Here is a 12148-nt window from a genome sequence, read left to right on the forward strand (position 1 = left end):
AATTTCACAAGTGTTTTTTTCGGTTTTTCTTTTGTCTTTAATTCAATTCATGTGGCACTCATTTTCCACATTTTTGGACCTTTACCATAGCTTTCAAATGGTCTGAAATTGTTTCTTCTGCCACATTTAATATGGCTGACATTTGCTTTTGGCTCAAAGTATCATCTTCATCCAAATTGCTTGCAGTTCGGTGTCTTCAAACATTTTAGGTGGTTTCCCCGTTCTTCATTTCCTACACCAAAATCATTTTCTCTGAACCATTGAAATCGCCTTTTTCATGTGAAGCATCTTTATTCAAATGAAAACAAAAAATTAATCCTTTCCACAAGCCATTACTCTTCGGTACAAACATGATATTTTCAACACAATGAAAAAGTATTATGTTATTTGTTGAACGACTGTAAGGTTGTTGAATATGTTTGCCAGATGTCATGCCAACCAAACAGAAAAAAATTAAGACTCGTCACAACAACACACTTGTATCGGGTGATTTTTTAAGAGCTTGATAACTTTTTTTAAAAAAAAACGCATAAAATTTGCAAAATCTCATCGGTTCTTTATTTGAAACGTTAGATTGGTTCATTTTACTTTTTGAAGATAATTTCATTTAAATGTTGACCGCGGCTGCGTCTTAGGTGGTCCATTCGGAAAGTCCAATTTTGGGCAACTTTTTCGAGCATTTCCAATATTTTATCGACAAATTTTGTTCAGCGATGAGGCTCATTTCTGGTTGAATGGCTACGTAAATAAGCAAAATTGCCGCATTTGGGGTGAAGAGCAACCAGAAGCCGTTCAAGAACTACCCATGCATCCCGAAAAATGCACTGTTTGGTGTGGTTTGTACGCTGGTGGAATCATTGGACCGTATTTTTTCAAAGATGCTGTTGGACGCAACGTTACGGTGAATGGCGATCGCTATCGTTCGATGCTAACAAACTTTTTGTTGCCAAAAATGGAAGAACTGAACTTGGTTGACATGTGGTTTCAACAAGATGGCGCTAGAACACAGCTATTCTATGGCCATTTTGAGGGAAAACTTGAGAACAATTCATCTCAAGAAATGGACCCGTAAGTTGGCCACCAAGATCATGCGATTTAACGCCTTTAGACTATTTTTTGTGGGGCTACGTCAAGTCTAAAGTCTACAGAAATAAGCCAGCAACTATTCCAGCTTTGGAAGACAACATTTCCGAAGAAATTCGGGCTATTCCGGCCGAAATGCTCGAAAAAGTTGCCCAAAATTGGACTTTCCGAATGGACCACCTAAAAAAGTAAATGTCATGAACCAATCTAACGTTTCAAATAAAGAACCGATGAGATTTTGCAAATTTTATGCGTTTTTTTTTAAAAAAAAGTTATCAAGCTCTTAAAAAATTACCCGATATTTTAACGCCCACTTCATGCCGCCTGTTTTCTCGGAGGTCCTCCTCGAGCTCGGCTACAGAATTAAGGAAATCCACTACTGAGTTGAATTTTTTCTCAAGAAAAAAATTTGCAGTCATCGTAACAAGTAACAAGCTGAAGATGCCATGTCTGGTGAGTATGGTGGGTGTAATAGCACATCCCATACAAGCTGTAATAGCTTTTGGCGAGTCATCAATCTTATACGAAGTCTCGCACTATCTTGGGAGGACACTCCACCTTTTATACGTTAAGTTGTCCTATCCCTTACTTATTTTGATACTTACGACCAAAACCAGTGCCGCGTTGACATTGCTCAGGAGATGCTGTACTCCGGCCGCGACGACCCAGATCTGCTCCAAAGTTGCCAACGGGTGACAAATCATGGAATTATGATTACGACGTGGAAACCGAAGCTCAATCATCTGAATGGATTCTGCCGGATGAGACAACATCGATAAAAGTGCGCCAAGTTGGGTGAAAATTTTATTAATAGTTTTCTTTTTTTTGCCAAAGGGCTAGAATCTGAAATATTCCTCATGTACTTATTTGTGGAAACTGCCGATATCGGACCAGCATCTAGCTTTCATACAAACTGACCGATTAAAGGTATGTTCTTGTAAGCAAAACTTGCACCTGTAAAGGGTATTATAGCTTCGGACATCATATAGGTAAGGTAAGGTTATACTGGCTATCACGCCATGCATAAATCTACAGGTTCTTTGTAATGCTAGATGGAGGTTTGTCTTACGTTATACAGGACATCAACGCTTAAATAGATATTTGATATCTAGTTCTGATACTTTATACAGTCCCTTGAACTGCGAAGCTCATAGATATCGAAGTCGGTGAGCGATTATATACATATAAGGCCGTACAGAAGCAGAGGAGGTGCCTACTTCTTTGTACTTTATATGTGTTATCGTTAATAATCCCCATACGGTTCGCATGTGATGCCAGTAAGTAGTGACTCCTGAGCACGCTCGGTCTGCACGCCCTTAAGGCATTACATCTCTCTAGAACACGGTATATATGCAGTCACTTTCTGTCAGCCACTATATCTACTGCTCCTCACACTAACTGTAAGCGATGTGAGATTATTGCTTGAATTGTCTTTTGGCCATCGACGTATATATTAATCTTCTTTATATTATTTCATGTTTTCTTAGCAATCTTAGCATCTTTTCTAACCACAAAGACCTCTGCCGGAAAAATAGTGCAGTATTCCGGCAACTTGAAGGTCACCTGAGATCTAGTTCCGCGCAATATATTCCGACGCCCACTTTTGCTCCTTTAGTGTAGATGTTGAAAGTTCGCGAGTGGGTTGCCTGCAACTATGCCATCCATACTCTTTTATTGTGACTTGCAACTTTTCTTCCAAGACATAAGGTGCGGATATACGGTATATTTTATCCAACGATCCCCTGCTTAACGAGCCCGAAGCTTCTTGTGAAAATTCATCTAACGCCGCCAATCTTACAGTTGTTTTCGCTGCCGAGCTTGCCACTGCAAAGTCAATTGTAGGCAGATGGAGCAACCCTTCAACTGCAGTCGTTGGAGTGGTTCTTAGTGCTCCCGCTGTATTCGTTTCAGCGGGCTGCTGTATGAGATATCACCGGTAGCAATCCACCACACCAAAGCATCGTAAAGTAAGATTGGCTTGAGTATAAGTATGTAACACCACGGCCGTGTTTTAGACTCCATATTGACCCTAACACCTTCTTAGATGCGTAGAAAGCAGCACTTGCCTTTTTTACTCTTTCTTCTTGAGTTTAGTACAAGCTTCTTGTTATGATCCTTAGTAGTTAACTCTACTCCGTTGAGCCTTGCGGGTTTTCACGACGGGATCTTGTACGCCCACATCTGTGCCTTATGTAAAGGAGTAATTTACATACATACCTGTGTGCTTGTATGTGCACTGAAACGTTCTTCAAATGTTATATTTTGTATAATTGTACAATTTATTTCAAAAATATTGTAAACACCATTCACTAAAAATTTCACATACATAGCTTTTCAAATATGAACCAATTTAGTAGTAGCCGGAATTCTTTATTAAATTCGCCAGTTCACGTCGTTTTTCTGTGAGGCAGTTCAGAAAAGTTTCCTGATTATTCTTCTTATAGCAGTCACACAAATCCACTTGCTTGTAGAACAACTGTCGGTCCCCGATATCGAGGGCATACTACATGCGTAATGAAAGGCACAATGTGAATTTAAGCAGATAAATATGAATGTATGTATACGATATCAAGTGTTTTTTAATAAGGAAGCTTCTAAAGTAGATCGATAGGGACAGCAAACGACGCCATGTTTTTTCCGCTCTTTTGACATTTCTCTTCAGTACGGTTTGGCATTTCATTATGGAAAGATAAGTGATCCAACAACAAGTTGACATTATTGAAATTTTTTACTGAAATTCGGAGTCAGTGGCCTCAACTTTAAGAGCGCTACGTCCAATTTATGGTCGTCATAATCGTCCTGTCAGATCAACAAGTGAACATCTAGTGGAAAAACTTGAATGCACAGGCACAGTACAAAATGTTTCCGTGCCAGTGCGGCAAAGAAGTGCCTTTAGTGTCGAGAATATTGCTGACGCTAGCGCATCAATTGGGGAAGACCCAAATCAGTCCCTCACACGTCGTTCTCAATCGCTGAGCATCTCTGTGACGTCGTTGTGGCGAATTTTGCGAAAAGATCTTGATCTACATCCTTACAAGATCAAACTGACGCAAGAACTGAAGCCGCTTGACCACCAGAATCGTCGTATGTTGGGCTGAGCAACAACTTGAAAATGATCCGGATTATCATCGAAAAATCATCTTCAGCGATGAGGCTCATTTCTGACTGAATTACTTCGTCAATAAGCAAAATATGCGTTATTGGTCATGCAACAATCCACACACGTACTCCATGAGTCACCATTGCATTCCGAAAAAATTACGGTTTGGTGCGGTTTACGGGCTGGCAGCCGCATTGGTCGTACTTCTTCCGTGATGATCAAGACCGGCATGTTATTGTGAATGGGAATCGCTACCGCTCCTTGATAACCGTATATTTTTGGACCGAATTGGTTGAAATGGACTTGGACAATATGTGGTTCCAACAGGACGGCGCCACAAGACACACAGCGAATGTCACAATCGATTTATTGATAACCAAGTTTGGTGAACGTGTTGTCTCACGAAATGGCCCAGTCAATTGGCCGTCTCGGTCGTGCGATTTGTTGCCGTTAGACTATTTGCTGTGGGGCTACGTCAAGTCTATGGTCTAGGCCAACAAGCCAGCGACGATTGATGAACTTCGTACGAATATCAACGTGAAGTTGCAGCAGTATCGGCCGATTTATGCTTGAAAACCGTCGAAAATTGGGGTTAGCGTCTCTCCAAACAAACAAAAAAGGCGTGTAATTTCAAACCAAACTTTCAAAAACTGTAAGACTAACTCGCGCATATAAAACAGACGGACAGAGAGACGTGTTCGATTCGTGCTGTCTAACGCTAGACCAGCAGTTCAAATAGACTGAAAGCTCTTACGACCTACACTTGCACCATCCAAAGCAGGTGAAATAAACAGCAACTCCAAGCACACTTACTTCTTTGTTCGCACACAGTTCCTTTCCAGATTTTCTCGCCTCATAAGTTTCAATCGCCATTAGAAATTCCTTAAATGCTTTCGCTTCTTCTAGATACATATTGTAGGTATGCGTATCTGTAAACCTCTTTTCGTAGATACTAGCACATTTTCTGGTCAAGAATTGAGGCGACAATGGAGAAGAATATCCTTTACCGTCTGAGCTAACGAGATCAAAATCACATGTATATAATCGTGTTTCATCACTGAGCACTGCAAGAAACTAAGAAAAAAATCATATAAGTGTGTTTATAGGTATATCGGCTAGCATCGCTATTCATTCGCTTACCCGCTCGGCAAATAAAATCACAACGAGTGGAAAGATGTTCATCCTCAAAGACAACAAATAAATGAAATTTAAATTAGAAGTTTTCATGTGTTTCATGAAACAAGAATTGAAACTGAAAAAATATTAAGACATGAATGAAGTTGGCTTTGTTTCCGTTTTTAAACGGAGAAACGAAAATAATTACAGAAAATTATAAAAAATTAAATTTTAATTATGAGTTGTCAGTTTAATAATTGTTTTCTGAGAAATTATTTGATATCAATAAGATGAGATATATTAATGAAACTTGGTAGAAATATGTATTCCTTCGTATCATAAGCAGTTGGGTATTGCGTAATTGGATCACTGCTAAGCCCATAGAATGCCGTTAATTGAAAAATTATTAAATGTCATAAGTAAGCTAACGTTTACGTGGTTATAGCCGAGTTAGAAAACAGCGCGCAAGTCGTTTTTTCTTTTCGCAATGGGGCGCCAATTGGAGGTTACAAGCGAAGCCCGGTCCTTCTCAACCTGGTTTTTACAACGGAGTGGAGGTCTTCCTCTGCTTCCCCCGGTGGGTAGGTACACCATCGAATACTTTCAGAGTGTTTTCGTCCATTTGGACGACATGAGCCAGCCTGCGTAGTTGCTGTCTTTTAATTCGCTGAACTTTGTCAATGTCGTCATATATTTCATACAGCTCATCGTTCCATCGAATGCGATATTCGCCATGGCCAACGCGCAGAGGACCATAAATCTTTCGCAGAACTTTTCTCTCGAAAACTCGTAACATCGACTTATCAGATGTTGTCATGCATGGTCCATGCCTCTGCAATATATAACAGGACGGGAATAATGAGTGACTTATACATGTAGAGTTTTATTTTTATTCGTCGTTAGAGGACTTTATTTCTCAGTTGCCTACACAGTTCGAGATATTTCGTCTTACCCCATTTCACTACCAAACCCATTTGTTTCACTTCTTTGTCCAACCTGGAGAAAGCAGAACTTACCGGCGCGGTTGTTATGGTCAATGATATCGATGTCATCGGCGTACGCCAGCAATTACACACTCTTGTAGAAGATTGTACCTTCTCTATTCAGTTCTGCAGCTCGAATTATTCTCTCCATCAGTAGATTAAAGAAGTCACATGATAGGGAGTTGCCCTGTCTGAAACTTCGTTTGGTATCGAACGGCTCGGAGGGTCTTTCCCGATCCTTTTTGGACTACTACTTTTGGTAGTGCTCAGGGTCAATTTACAAAGCCGTGTCAGTTTTGCGGCAAACCATCGACCGCCGCTTGTTGTTCTTCAGACGGGTAATTCCAATTCGAACTTCTTCATGGTCGGGCAATGGAACGTCTGCTCCAGCGTCATCGTTTGGGGAATCGACTCCGCCTTCTCCTGGCGTTATGCTTTCACTGTCATTCATAAGGCTGCAAAAATGTTCTCGCCATAATTTTAGGATGCTCTGAGCATCAGTCCCTAGATCAGCGGCGGTCTTGAAACCTTCTGTTAGTCGCCGCATCTTTTCGTAGAGTTTTCGAGCATTACCCCTGTCGGCCAGCTTGTCAAACTTTTCATATTCACTTATTAGGGCGCAGAGTCACGCCGATTTTTCAAAGATTTTCAAACCACAAGTGCGCCTCCTTAATGTGATGCGACTTGCCAACTTCGAAGTCTGTATCATAATTTACGACTTAGTTATGTCACTTTATAGAGCAAAGGAACATTTATACTAAGGTTCATCAAGATATCTAGTTTTTACTCAAATTATCGCGAACAGACCGACCGACATATGTACATAGTAGCAACACTGTGCATTGAAGCCGAGTTAAAAGTGTACTCAAAAGTCACAAAATGTTTGGATCCTTAAAAATCGGATTGCCGGGAGGAACCCTTACACAATACCTTAGCACACTTAAGCAACAACAAAAAAAAAAAAAACAAATGTGTTTTTATATCCCTAACTATAGGCAATAAATTTCTCAAACAAAAACCAAAAAAAATATGAAAAATTTTTTATTTTTTATCATTTCCTGCAATTATTTTCGTTTTTCAGTTTAAAAGCGTTTCATGTCTTTATCTTTTTTTTTCATTCATTAATTCAGTTACATTGTCAATTCTTGTTTCATAAACACACAAAAAAAAATTATTTTAATTTTATTTGTTGTCTTTGAGGATGAAAATTTGCTCACTCGTACTGATTTTATTTGTCGTGCGGGTAAGTGAATGAATAGTGGCACTAGCCGATATACCTATAACACACTTATATGATTTTTTTCTTAGGGTCTTGCATTGGTCATTCATGATACACCACCATTTTTTACGTGTGATTTTGATCTTATTGATGATACTCTTACCGACTATTATAGCCCAATGACGTCTGACTTCTTGTCGGAAGAATGTCTAAGATATTGGCAACATCCTTTTATGCGCGACTTGTATAGAAAAGAAGCACAAGCATTTCGTGCATTTAGTGTAGCCATACAAACTTATGAGGCAAAAATATCTGGAAAGAAACTGTGTGAGAACAACGAAGTAAGTATCCTTAAAGCTCTTGCTTTTTGTGCACAATTACACCGGCTTTAGAGGGCGCAAGTGTACGTCGTAAGTGCTTCCAGTCTGTTTGAACTGCTGGTCTAGCGTTAGACAGTACGAATCGAACACGGCTCTCTGTCCGTCTGTTTGTATGTGTGTCTGTTTGTTTTGAAAGTTCGGTTTAAAATTATACGCCTTTTCTAACAAATTACAAGATGTGTTCCAAAGTGAACAGGCCTTCTATATGTCGACTGGTGCGTTAAAATCTGCTATCTTTATCGATTGTCCAGTGAGAATTTCATGACATTTCATTAAATGGAAGTGAAGTTATTGCGTTTTAAGTGTCAGTATGTTTGTGTTATCGGTGCGAAAATGTGCTTCGAACAAAGAGTCAACAATAAATTTTGTTTTAAAATTGGTAAATCTTTTACCGAAACGTTTCAATTGATGAAACAAGTTTAATCATGATGATTGTCTATCCCGCAGCAGAGTGCACGAGTGGTTTCAACGTTTTCAAAGTGGTCGTGAGGACATAAATGACGATCAACATGTGGGCCAATCAAAATCCGTGATCACCGGAAATTCCATCAAAACTGTGTGTGAATTGATCAAAACTCAGCCGAAATCTTCAATGAAATTCGTGGAAATGGAATTGAACATCTCCAAAACATCGATTTATCGCATTTTGACCGAAGAGTTGAGCTTACGAAATGTGTGTCTACGGTTTGTTCCGCACAAATTGACTGATGACCAAAAATTGCTCAGAATCCAACATTTGAAGGACATCTTGTGACCGATTATTTGACCAAAAATCACATTTTAACCATTAACCACTCCCCGTATTCACCTGATATGGCACCGTGCGACTTCTTCCTTTTCGGAGAAATGCATTTGCCCATGAGAGGAAAGCGTTATGCAGACGTAGAGGCCATTCAAAAGACTTGCACCGGCATAATGGCGTCCATGCCGGCCAACGAGCTAAAACACTCATTCGACTTGCTTTTGGACCGTGCAGAAAGCTCTATTAAAGCAGAAGGAGACTATTTTGAATAAAATAAATTGATTTTGCGGAAAAAACCATTTGTTCTGGTATTTTTAAAGTCCTGTTTACTTTGGAACATATCTTGTATAAGTTTTCTGATTTAGCTGTACTAATGGTTGCTTTAAGACATGCACTATTAAGGAGCATTAGATCTTCGGTGCAGCCGAAGTAAACGGTTTTTCTTACTTTATTTACAATAACATTTGCAAAATCTAAAAATAAATACTATACCTACATATTTATCTGCTTAAATTGATCTTGTGTCTTTCCTTACGCATATAGTATGCCCTAAATCTTATTGAACGAGAGAAATTCTACAATCAGGTGGATTTATCTCCGTGCTACATGAAGACAGACCAGGTGAGTTTTCTGAACTGCCTCATAGAAAAAAGAACAGCGTTGACGAAGATAATAAATAAAGCCATTTCAAACTGAATCCGTTACATATATGTATATGTATACTATATGTGAAATTTTAGTGATTTCCTAAATTTTCAATTTATTAATATGTAATTTGTTTAATATAGTTTTTTAAATAAACTTAAACAACATATTATTAGTAATAAGATCGGTTTAGGACATACAATATATATTTATTTGATTTGTTATGCAATATTTGCATTACTTGTAGTTTTCAAATGGCAAATTGATTTCATTTTTATGCACTCATAAATGCATACATAGGCGTATGTACCAGTGAATGCTGCATTGCATTATACATACATATATTATATAATAAAATATTTCTATATCTTTATAGTTATTAAAAAATATTAAGGTACATAATGCCTGCGGCTGTGGCCGCATATCAATGCTTTGCCTAAATATATATGTACATATATACCGTACATGTAAATAGTATAGATTCAGCAAACGTTGTGTGTAAAGCAAGCATTGGATAGTTTGACAAAATGGCACTCGGGAAAGTCTTTCCGGTTCCTCGTACGTTCCAGCTGTTGTTGCACATGTTCAAACGAAGTCGCTGCGTGCGTGTGTTGAGTGTTGATGATGCCGTTTCATTGAGCTGGAGCTGTGGCTGTGGCTGTGCTAGGGCCGCACACAAATCATATACTCCTCAGTACTGTACATATGTGTGTGTGAAATGTAAATGAAATGAAAGAAATGTGAGAATTGTAATTTTTTCTATTAAGCCACTAGACATGCAGTTCTTTAACAAATAATTCATTATAAATAAACTCATGCATTTTGTCACCTAAAATACAAAATAAAGAAGCATCAAAAAATTTAAATTGAGTTTTTTATTGTTTACGATTCACTACATCATATTTTGTATATGTAGCATAAATTTTAGTTTCTGCTCTCAGACATAATCATTTTATAACCAATATATAACTATTCTATAACAAATATATAACCATATATATAACCATTTTATAACCAAAACTCAAATTTTGTTTCATTATGAGTGGTTTCTATTTATCGTTCAGTTTCTGCTCTCAGACAAAACCATTTTATAACCAATATATAACCATTTTATAACAAATATATAACCATTTTATAACCAAAACTCAAATTTTGTTTTATTATGAGTGGTTTCTATTATATCGTTTTTCCTTCGCCTGTAAACTTATGAAAAGTGGTGTTACGAATTCGTGGTAAAAATTTTCTTGGCTTTTTTATTTGATTTATTGACGATGACAACGTTAAGTGTGCCGTAGCGCAGTGGTTAGTTTAGTTGCTTCATACACAAATCTGTTAAGATACGATTTATCGAGATGCCATAAGATAGGGGAACAAATTTTTCAAGAAGACGTATCCTAAGCGTTTGTCCGCATTAGGAAAAATACTTGGCGAATAACTTATCCACTTATGTGAAACAAGATGGGTTCAACGACACGATGCAGTTACCCAATTTTCTGCAAAATTGTCGTTGTTCGTCAAAGCTCTGACAAAAATTAAAAACTGGAAAAGTAAGGAAACAGCGGGAAAACCAACGATACTCATCGCAGCCAAGTGCAAATTTGAATTTGTAATTCGGATTTTTGTCCAAATGATATTCCATCTTTAACTCAGCATGATTCTTCAGTAAGAAATGATCGATCTGGTAAAGGCATCAAATATAATAGATACGATGCATGTAACGTTCCTAAATCGAAGACAAAAAGCTGAGGAACATCTTCCATGTTATTCTGACACGAAAAAAATGGCGGCACAACTGAAAGTTGACGAAGAAAACCAAGAATCTTTGAAGACGCGCTAGAAAAGAATTGGACGGGTTTCAACTGAGTTTGCTGCTTTCAGAAAAATTATGTGCTTTGAAAACCCTGGTAATGGAAAGTCTCATTAACTGCTTGATAGATGGATTTAAAGGCCTTTAGGATAATGACAACGTCGTGCAACGTTTGGAGCTCAAAGGTGAACCTCATCACTGGCAGTGTCATTGGGGGCAGAAGCAAAAATCAAAAGACAGCAAGTTACCGACTACTACATTAGAAACGTTGAAGAACTGCGACGTAGACTACCATATTCATTCATAGTTTTCTTCGCATATTCTAGTCGATTCAGCGCCGTTCGTAGCAACTCGGACTGTCGTGAAAAAAGAGCACAAAATACAGCTTGTGCAAGACTGAAGCCGCTCGACCTTCGATCCAAATTTTGTTCAGCAATGAGGACCATTTGTGTCAATGGGTATGTATCAAAGCAAAATTGCCGCATTTGGGATGCAGGACATTCTGAAGAGATTCAAGAGCTGCCATTTCATCCAGAAAAAATAAGGGTTTAGTGTGGTTTGTAGGCAGTTGGAATCATCCGTTCATATTTCTTCAAAAATGATGTCAGTGAGAACGTAGCCGTCAATGAAGGGCGTTATCGTGCCATAATAACGGATTATTTGATACCTGAATTTAAAGCTTCTGATCTCGGCGACATTTGCTTTCAATAAGACGATAAAGTCTACGCGGACAACCCCGCTTCGATTCAGGCCTTGGAGCAAAACGTCACGCGTGTCATTTGTCAGTTACCAGCCAAAATGCTCGAACGAATCTTCGAAAATTGTTCTCAACAGATGAGCCATCTGAGACGGTTAACATTTGAAAGAGATAGTCTTCAAAGAATAAATGCCAAAGAATGTTCTTTCGAATGATAATAAACAATTCCCATCAAATTTGAAGTTTCTGTAGTTTTTCTTTAAAAAAAGTAGGGAACCTCGAAATGGATCAACCTTCATTTATATTTATATTAATTTTTTGTTATTACTTTCTGTTATTTTTAGATATTTTTCTTATTGTTACTTTTTTATCAAAG

At 38.2% G+C, this 12148-nt stretch overlaps 2 protein-coding genes across 2 annotated transcripts in view; both read right to left on the reverse strand.

The window, feature by feature from the left end:
- Positions 1-3338: 3338 nt before the first annotated feature.
- LOC126757138 (uncharacterized) lies at positions 3339-7615 on the reverse strand. Its single transcript, XM_050470788.1, has 3 exons — positions 5324-7615; positions 4997-5257; positions 3339-3586 (listed from the first exon to the last, which is right to left on the reverse strand). The coding sequence occupies exons 1-3, from the start codon at positions 5417-5419 to the stop codon at positions 3434-3436; spliced, it is 510 nt and encodes a 169-aa protein (XP_050326745.1). The 5' UTR covers positions 5420-7615; the 3' UTR covers positions 3339-3433.
- A 1761-nt stretch (positions 7616-9376) lies between these two features.
- LOC126757135 (diuretic hormone receptor) overlaps positions 9377-12148 on the reverse strand; it is a 102964-nt gene continuing 100192 nt past the window's right edge. Inside the window, exon 13 of the mRNA XM_050470785.1 lies at positions 9377-9965. Within this exon, the coding sequence (XP_050326742.1) occupies positions 9932-9965 (34 nt within the window). The 3' untranslated portion in view covers positions 9377-9931. The remainder of the gene's footprint in view (positions 9966-12148) is intronic.

The sequence above is a fragment of the Bactrocera neohumeralis genome, chromosome 4 (genome assembly GCF_024586455.1).
Source record: "Bactrocera neohumeralis isolate Rockhampton chromosome 4, APGP_CSIRO_Bneo_wtdbg2-racon-allhic-juicebox.fasta_v2, whole genome shotgun sequence".
NCBI classification, from domain to species: domain Eukaryota; kingdom Metazoa; phylum Arthropoda; class Insecta; order Diptera; family Tephritidae; genus Bactrocera; species Bactrocera neohumeralis.